Source organism: Ahaetulla prasina, chromosome 4, assembly GCF_028640845.1.
Source record: "Ahaetulla prasina isolate Xishuangbanna chromosome 4, ASM2864084v1, whole genome shotgun sequence".
Taxonomy (NCBI): domain Eukaryota; kingdom Metazoa; phylum Chordata; class Lepidosauria; order Squamata; family Colubridae; genus Ahaetulla; species Ahaetulla prasina.
The window spans coordinates 50142447-50151123 of record NC_080542.1 but is presented as its reverse complement, the minus strand read 5'-3'; the positions used below and the strand labels follow the sequence as shown (position 1 = coordinate 50151123).

At 43.4% G+C, this 8677-nt stretch overlaps 1 protein-coding gene across 1 annotated transcript; it reads right to left on the bottom strand.

Moving 5' to 3' along the window:
• Window positions 1–1330: 1330 nt before the first annotated feature.
• HEXIM1 (HEXIM P-TEFb complex subunit 1) lies at window positions 1331–3665 on the bottom strand. Its single transcript, XM_058183154.1, has one exon. The coding sequence runs from the start codon at window positions 2587–2589 to the stop codon at window positions 1510–1512; it is 1080 nt and encodes a 359-aa protein (XP_058039137.1). The 5' UTR covers window positions 2590–3665; the 3' UTR covers window positions 1331–1509.
• Between the last annotated feature and the right edge of the window lie 5012 nt (window positions 3666–8677).

Sequence of the window (8677 nt, the reverse complement as noted above, 5' to 3'; positions counted from 1 at the left end):
CCATGTTCATTTGAAAGCAATTCTCAATTTCAAGTGGGAATTGCATTGAAAGAAGCTAGCATAACTGTGGCAGATCCTACGATTGCTTAGATTTTATTCCCATCAGCCTCAGATGGCCGTTGTAATAGAAAATTCTTTTTAAGATTATGATTTTCATAACCAGATTACACTAGACTACCTGATGCATAGGATCATAGCAGTAGCTTTCATGTCTGCATGTACACATGATCCTCTTTTTGTTTGCACTATCATGATTGGAAGGGGGGAGTAGGTTTCCCATATAGATAAGCCACCACATAGTTGAAGAAAGTGAGCTAGACTACTCAACTACGATAAGGGCAGAATATCTGGCAAAACTTGTTTTGTAAAGATAGGTGGCTATATCAGTTTGGCCAACAAAATAAATGCAAAGAAAAGTCATTGCATACTATGGTACTAACTGGGCTTGCCATTGAAAAACTCCTTTTTTGCTATTGATCTAAATTACAAAATTGGATAGCACAGCAAAGTCATCTCATTCTATCCAAACTAAAGCCTAAACTTAAAAGTGTTTGTGGATAAATAGCAAGCAATATCCCTGCAACATTTTCAGTGATAGAAAACAGCAGTTAGGCAACAGGATTTGAATGCTCTACCTCTACTACCTTGGGCAGGTCATAGCTGCCCATCCTCTGACTCCAAAGTATAAAGATGGGAACAGAGACTTACCATGCAGGTTTGGTGTGGAGTCAAACAGAGCAACTAAATAAAGTAACTAGCTTTGGCAGCTCACCCCCCCCTTCCTGCCCCATAATTATAAAACATATAACAAATAAAGAATGCTCTAGTAAATAAAGTAACTTTGAACGACTGCAATGTTTCTCTTTGGTCTTCTATTAGAACCACCACACAATGGCTTAGAACAATCCATCCTTTCCAATTCATATTCCTTTAAAGCAATATGCAAATGTTGCCTGGAAAAATTATTCACAATATTCTCTGCCAAAAGAAAATATTTTGAATTATTTTTCTAGAAATCACACCAGAATAATTATGCTGACATGACCTTCAGTTTATTTAAACTCTCTTCATGAATCAGGATAGCCTTCCACCCCGCTCCCCCAGAATGTGACTATTTTACATGTCCCTTCCCATGCCCCATCCCCTCTTCACCAATTGTCTCTCCTTTACAAGGATCACAAATTCTGTTTCTGTGTGAGTCCGATGAACTTTTAGAAATTTTCCTAAGAATACTGGATATTCTGTGTTCTTATTTTTATAAACAAATCCCAAACCCCTTGATTACACATAATTAAAAAAGAGCGCACACTATATTAGAACTATCTTCAAAAACAGTGTAAGATTGTGAATTTATTCTGATTAGATCACATAAAGTCCTGTGTGTGTGTGTGAGAGAGAGTGTGGGTGGGTGTACACACACATACACACATGTACTCCCCACAATATGAATACAGCATCTTGGGATGGTTTCTGTCCAATTCCACTTATGTTCTCAGAAAATGTTCAGTTTCATTCTCCCAGTTTAGAGAAATTGTTCTCTTGTTCTCTGCCAAGTTCCTTTTCTTTCAAGAGTTTCTGGTTCTCAGCTCTCAACCTATCCAGTTCCTCTTCTAACTGACTTACCCTGGGGTCCTCTGTGAAGTCCCCTGCAAATTTCTTGTTCTCCATCTGTAAGCGGTTGTTCTCCTCCTCCATCTTGGAAAGACATTTCTCCAACTCCAAATATTCCTTGATCAATTCCTGTTTGCTCATATTCTGTAGACTCTCTACATGATATCTCTCGTATGTCTCTGAAAAATCTTTCTGAAGGAATTCAGTACCATCCCCTCCCATCCCATCACTACCCCCATCCTCCTCTTCCACAAAGTCTTCTTCACTGGTTTCATCTGACTTGGTGGCAGATCTTTTGGGGCAAAGGCTTGTCTTCAAATCTGGTTCTTCTTGATCATGATCCTCCATTAAAAACTGTGTGGTGTTGTATGGTGCAACAGGCTGTCCTTTAGCAAACATCTCTGCCCGCATCCTGGAAGCCCGTTGACTCTGCTTCTCATCAAACTTCTTCTTCTCTTCCCAGCTGAGTTTGTAATAAGGCTTCCAATGTTTCTTCTTCTTTGAAGGGCGCCTCCTATGTTTCTTTTTGCCCAGCTGTTTTTCTTCTTCTCCACCAGACTGGGATCTGCAACTCTGGTCAAAAGTCCCACAGTATTCCTGCTCCTGTAGGTCTGATTGCTCTCCATCTCCTGCATCTTGGGTATCTGCAGCTGCACCAAATGTCTGGTCCTCAATCTGATTAATTCCTGGGGGAACCAGACTTTGGCTTCCTCCAACCACAGGAACTGTGAGTTCTGTATCAGGGAAGGCAACATCAGCACTGACTGGCCTGCCATCCTGCTGCTTAGCCACCTCACTGAGTTGCCACTTATCGATAACCTCTCTTCCTTGGAGCAGTTCCTGGTTAGTGGTTGGAGATCCAACAAAAGGTCCCCCTCCGCCAGAGTCTCCTCCACCTGCACCCCTGCAGGGAGGAGGGAAAGGTGTTTTGCCATTAGGCTGTTGCCTCAGATTGGCAGAGAAGGCAGCATCAGCCATAGTTGGTGCTTTTAGCAATTTCCTCAGCCCAGAAGGAGATTATTGGCTAGTAAGTCCGAGGTATTGACTCCCTCTTCTCTTGAAGGAGGGAGAATTTAATGAGCCTACAGTGCCTTGCTGGATGGTGATGGGGCTCTGAGAAAGCAAATACTTTTTTTAACACTTCAGCCCAACTTGCAAGCCTTTACAGAACTCTTACTGCTTAATAGTTATCAGGAGTATTAATCTGGAAGCTTTTCTTGCTCTTTCTTAAATTTCTAGAGTGTTACAAACATTAAACTTTGCAGAGAAAAAAAAAAGACCGGCAAGCTGTCTTGGTCAGTCTTTAAATGTTCGTTACCTTCTCTGGGAAAGTGTGGAAGCATCCGGTTTTTTTTTCCTCCAGTCTCTACTTCTCCTGTTTGTCACACTGTAGAAAAGATGCACATCTCAAATTATGAAAAGATTAAAGGCAAAAAAAGTTCCAGCTAATGAACGAGCCACCGCAACAGAGCCAGTATGTCCTTGAAACACCTTGTACGCAACAATTATATTTAAAAAAGAAAAAAGAAAATGAGGATACGAGAGACAAAAGGCCACTGAAGAGTTAAGCAGCAGGATTCTCACTCCAGCCTAGGTGATAAAAATGTTAAATGTCCAAATCCACACAATCAAGGGTTAACAGTTCAGGCACGAAAAAATCGGAAGGCAGTTCCGATGCCAAGAGTCTAAGTGTGTAACAGTTCTTCTTTTTTCTTAACAGTCTGGACCTCAAAAATCCCTTGAAAAATAGTTCCGTCCCAAGCTTCAAAACTATGAAAAACTCTCTCCAGTCCCGAACGCGTTAAAGATGGTTTCTCCTCCTCGGAGAGGAAAGGGTTAACTAAATGAGGGAAGGTTGGCTCCTCCACGCACACCCAAAGTTCGAACTGCCCCCTCCTTTGCAGTTAACCCCACCCCTCCTTCCACCACTTTCCTCCCTTACTCAAGCGCCGCCAGTTCTCAACTGCTACTCCTAGCGCGTTTCCTCGCCTTATATAAACGAACCAGCCCCTTCAACGCAGTGCGCAGCCGCTTCTCATTTTCCTGGTCCCAAGGTATCTCGGGATTTGTGGTTTCTCCTTCCGATCGATTGCCCAGTTCTCTTTTAACACAATGACTACCCTTCCCAGAATCGCGGCAAGAGACTGTTGTTTAGCCAATCAATATTCAAGGAGGGCTGGGCCAACAAGGAAGCCCTCTCTGGTAGGCTGCCTAAATAACTAAAACATCAATGGCTATAATGGGAGCCCTTCAATATTAACTGAACCAATCAGAGGAGAATAGTTGGAGGCGGTGTCGGAGGTGGGAATTGGAATATACCAACTATTTATGAGAATCTTGAAATCTTAACATTTATTAAATCGGCCTTTTTGAGTCCCCTTAGGACTCATCCTCAAACGAATGTCATCTCAGGCACTTTATCTGTCATAATAGCGTTGAAGGAAAATAGCTTTGTAATTTACCCCTCGAGAAAAAAAATGGTAGTGCCCAAAAAGTAGTTCCAATGTAACTCTAAAGATTAAGAAGATTTTGTAATGAGTCACTCGTTTAAGATTAAGGAATTTCAGTAACTATTCGAGAATTTAGGGAGAGCAGTGATGTCATTTAGTGGCAAAAAAGATTTGGATAGGAGAGTTGAGTAGGAAGCTCTTGCTGGCGGAAGGTCACTATTAGTTGTCTAAAAAAATCCAGCTATGTTAACCTATGACGGTGACTGATCTACGTGGAGGGAGTTGTAAACAAACCGAAATTAGAAACTAGTTCCGTCTTAAAGGCATAAAGGCACTCCTCTCGCTAAATCAAATGATGTAATTTGAAGGCCTGGAAAGGGAATTGTAGTCTAGTGGTTAAAGACTGAGATTTGGACTCTTCTTTCGCCGGAGGAAGATATGGCCAAGTTGCAACAGATCAACGTTGAAAGAGTTTATTAACCAATTCCTGCTAGTTTTTCTCTCTGGCTGTGAAGAAAGCAGGGTGGAGAACCATGACTGAAAAGGAAGCTGCAGAACTTGAGGTCTGCCAGATCTTCCCTTCTAATGCTTAGAAGCTGGCTCAAGTCATCAGGAAACAGATGCATTCTGTATATGCTCAGAGACTAATTTTTCTTCAGTTCTGTTTCACCCGTTTTGAGCCCTATGGGCTCCGTATGTAGTTCAACAGTGAAAGAAAACAGGTTTACAACCGTCCTTTTCCACTGAGGTGAAGCTGTGACCCAGACCCAGGCTGGCATTGATTGCCTCAGTGGAGGTACAGATCAGGAACTCCTCTTTTTCAGACCCTCACCTGAAAGGGCTGCTTAAGAGGGAGAGGATTTCCTTTGCCATCCACCTGCTCACCTCTTCCATCCCAGAATCCTGACTTGTCTTTCACTGCTGTTCACATTGTGGAGTTTTAACAGGACAAGCGTTTGGTTAGCTTTTACAGTGGAAAAAGTGACCCAGGGGCATAACAATTTTGTAAAGAAAAGGTAAAAGGTAAAAAAAACACACACCTGACCATGTATGGGACCAAATACTGTAGACCCTTTGAAAATTGAACCAACCTCTTGAAAGCAATTTAGAATGATTAGAAAGCCTGAGAAGTGATTGAATTTAAAATGCCAGCATGTTACCCTTTCCTGTGAAAACATGTTGGTGTGATTGTAATTGCATTAAGCTAATTCTATAAAAACTACATTTTTAAATGGCAGAAAGCAAGAGTTTTAGGCACTGGGTTTTTGAAGAGTTTTAGCAAAAATAAAAAACATAGATACGCTAGCAGGACGGAAGTTCAAAAGTAATGTTAGAAAGTGTTACTTCACAGAAAGTTTAGGGTACACTGGTTACCAACTTCCAGCAGAGGTAGATAGTTGATCGGTCATCAGTAACTGAATTTAAATATGCTTGGGGGAAAAACATGTCTATCATCCCAATGTAAGTACTAAGTAAATAATAAAATAATTGCAAATCCAATCTGAACATTTGGCTAACTGCAAAAAACTAAAAAAAATGAAAATATTAAAACTATAACAAAAACCCTAAAAGGGCAGACTGGATGGATCACTGGATGGATCTTTTTCTGCAGTGTGGTTTCTATGCTAGTTTCCTTATTCATTTCAGTTTAGCACAGGCTGTCTTGCTAAGTTGGCTGCAAACATACTGTAAACTAGAATGATTTCTTACTGCTACGCAATATTTCTCTATAATGTAATCATCTTGAAAATACTGTGAAATACTGTGCAAAAAAGATGAAGCAAGTAATACAATTGTACAGGCCAAAATGCAAATGTAACTCCAACACAACTTTCCTGTAAGTCAACTTTCTATTTCACTTTTATTTTAAAGTACTGTATTTTTCAGTCTATAAGACGCTGGCCTGCTTGCGGTTGAAGAAGGATTTGGGGGACGGCCGTTGCTGTTGTGGCTGGTTGCTGAGTTGTGAAGGGTGGAATTCCCCCTGGCTGCTGAGAAGGAAGTCCTTGAAATGCTCCTTGCGGCCAAACTATATGTCAAACTTTCCAAATGCGAATTCCATAAGGAATCCCTAGACTACCTAGGTTACCGGATATCAAACAAAGGTATCGAAATGGACCCAGGAAAAGTAAAAGCAGTGTTGGATTGGCAACCGCCACGCACATGTAAGCAACTTCAAAGTTTCTTGGGATTCGCGAATTTTTACCGCAAATTCATTCCTTCTTTCGCAGAAGTAGCTCTACCATTAACAGAATTGCTAAAAACTGGGCCATTATCCGCCAAACCCAAACCTACCCAACCCCTACCTTGGACAATGGACTGCCAACGTTCCTTTGAACACCTGAAACGCCTATTCTCCATGGAACCAATTCTTCAACACCCGGACCCAAATAAACCTTTTGTGGTCCAAGCTGATGCAAGTGATGTAGCAATAGCCGCTGTCTTATTACAACGGAATACCGACAACAATCTAATGCCCTGCGCGTACGTGTCTAAAAAACTGACAGACACTGAACGCAGATGGGCAGTTTGGGAAAAAGAAGCCTTTGCAGTACGCTGGGCACTCCTCTCCTGGAGACACTTCCTTGAAGGGGGAAAAGAACCATTCGAGGTGTGGACCGACCACAAAAACCTCAAATACTTAAAAACCCCTCGAAAGCTTTCTCCCAAACAAATTCGATGGGCTCAGTTTTTCAAACGATTCCATTTCACCCTCAAATACATCCCCGGCGACCAAAATCTACTGGCTGACGCCCTATCTAGGAAACCACAATTTGACAGCCAATGCGAAGAGGTAATACATGCGATGATTCCCGATAGCGAACCGGCCAGCCAAGCAATTACTCGACCGCGATCACACCATAGTATTAACATCCCACCAAATAAACTACTAGCGGAATTAAAATCAGCACTCACTGACGATGCTTGGTTTAAAGAAAACTTGCCACACCTCACCTTAAGGGATGGGATACCCTGGAAAGGAACCAAGATTTATGTACCCGTCGCTATGCGGCTGCCTATACTACAGAGAAGCCACAACTCTCGCCTAGGAGGTCACTTTGGATTTTTAAAGACTCTCCACTTGGCTAGAAGACAATTCTGGTGGCCAAAAATGAAATCAGATGTTGAAGACTATGTCCGGAGCTGTGCTACCTGCGCCACCATGAAGTCCAGACCAGGGAAAACCCCTGGACTCCTACAACCCGTAGCCAAACCCACCAGACCCTGGGAAGAGATTGCCATGGATTTTATTGTTGAACTCCCATCTAGTGGGGGAAATACAGTGATATGGACCGTAGTGGACTTGTTCTCTAAACAGGCCCATTTCACTGCGTGCAACGGCTTGCCATCGGCGAGAAAATTAGCAAAGCTCTTCGTCCCCCCCCCACCCAAAAAAGTAGATGGAAATGTCTGTGCATCTTATACAGCGAATGTTGCCAAAGCCCCACCCACCCGCCAGCCCCCAGCCGTTGGTCACGTTTGGCCTCCGTGCACCCTGTTTTCAGCACCTACATGCCATGTTTTCAATCTCCAGTCACTCCATTTTCAGCCTCCGCGTGTTCCATTTTTGGCCCGTTCCAGGGAGCGGTGGCGGAAATCCCCATCATTTGAAATGGGCCAAAAACAGGACGTGTGGAGGCCGAAAATGGGACATGCGGAGGCTGAAAATGGGGCACGCAGAGGCAGTGATAGGCAGCATCAGTGATGGGCATCGCTGATCCCCACAGTCTGGAACAGCTGATTGGCGGTATTCCAGGAGGCCGATCCAACCGCCAATCAGATGCTTGTTAAAGTATTCAGTTTTGGTTCACTTTTAACAACAGAATAATCAGAGAAGCCATTGAGATAGAAAAACGCCCACACAGCATGAACAAACGAGATGATACCTCCCGTCTACCAGCCATTTGGAAACCCGCCCTTATTGACAAACGAGTCCCTAACACGAGGAATGACACCAGACCCACACTCACGAGGTCCACACAGGATGTCACCACCACACATCCACCCAGAAAGCAGACCCAAACCCACACTGATCATGAAGCATGACCAAGAACCAGAAGCCAGACCGCAGCTACAACAGTAGCCATTTCAAACCCCTCCAATCCATACATGCAGCAGACTGACACCCACTATGAAGATGTAGCACGACTATGACCACGAAGCCAAACAACAGCAATGCAGCTCACCAGCTCAAATCCCCCTGCAACTCAGACTAATCTGAGCACAACCAAGCCCCCACCCAAACAGGACACACCCCCAGCCAATCAGAACACAAAAAACCACCATCCAATCAGAGCACAGCCAAGCTCCCACCCAATCAGTTCAAACCCCCACTAGCAGTTAAAAAGGAAGAAACAGCTGCAATCACACATTGCTCCCAGAAGCACGAAGCTGAAGCCTGAAGATGACAAATGAGACTTCGTCGAAACGTCACCAAGACACTTCCAATTTTACGCGGGAGAAAACCTGAATAACCAAAGACCTACATATATGTGTGTGTGTGTGTGTGTGTGTGTGTGAATATATATATATTGTTGTGCCTCGCTCGCCTCCTCGCCACAGCCGGGCCCCTCTCATCTCCTGCCAGACACTGATAGTACAGACGAATGGCCTGA

Coding starts and splice junctions, on each gene's coding strand:
- HEXIM1 (XM_058183154.1), bottom strand. CDS start 2,589: ATGGCTGATGCTGCCTTCTCTGCCAATCTGAGGCAACAGCCTAATGGC.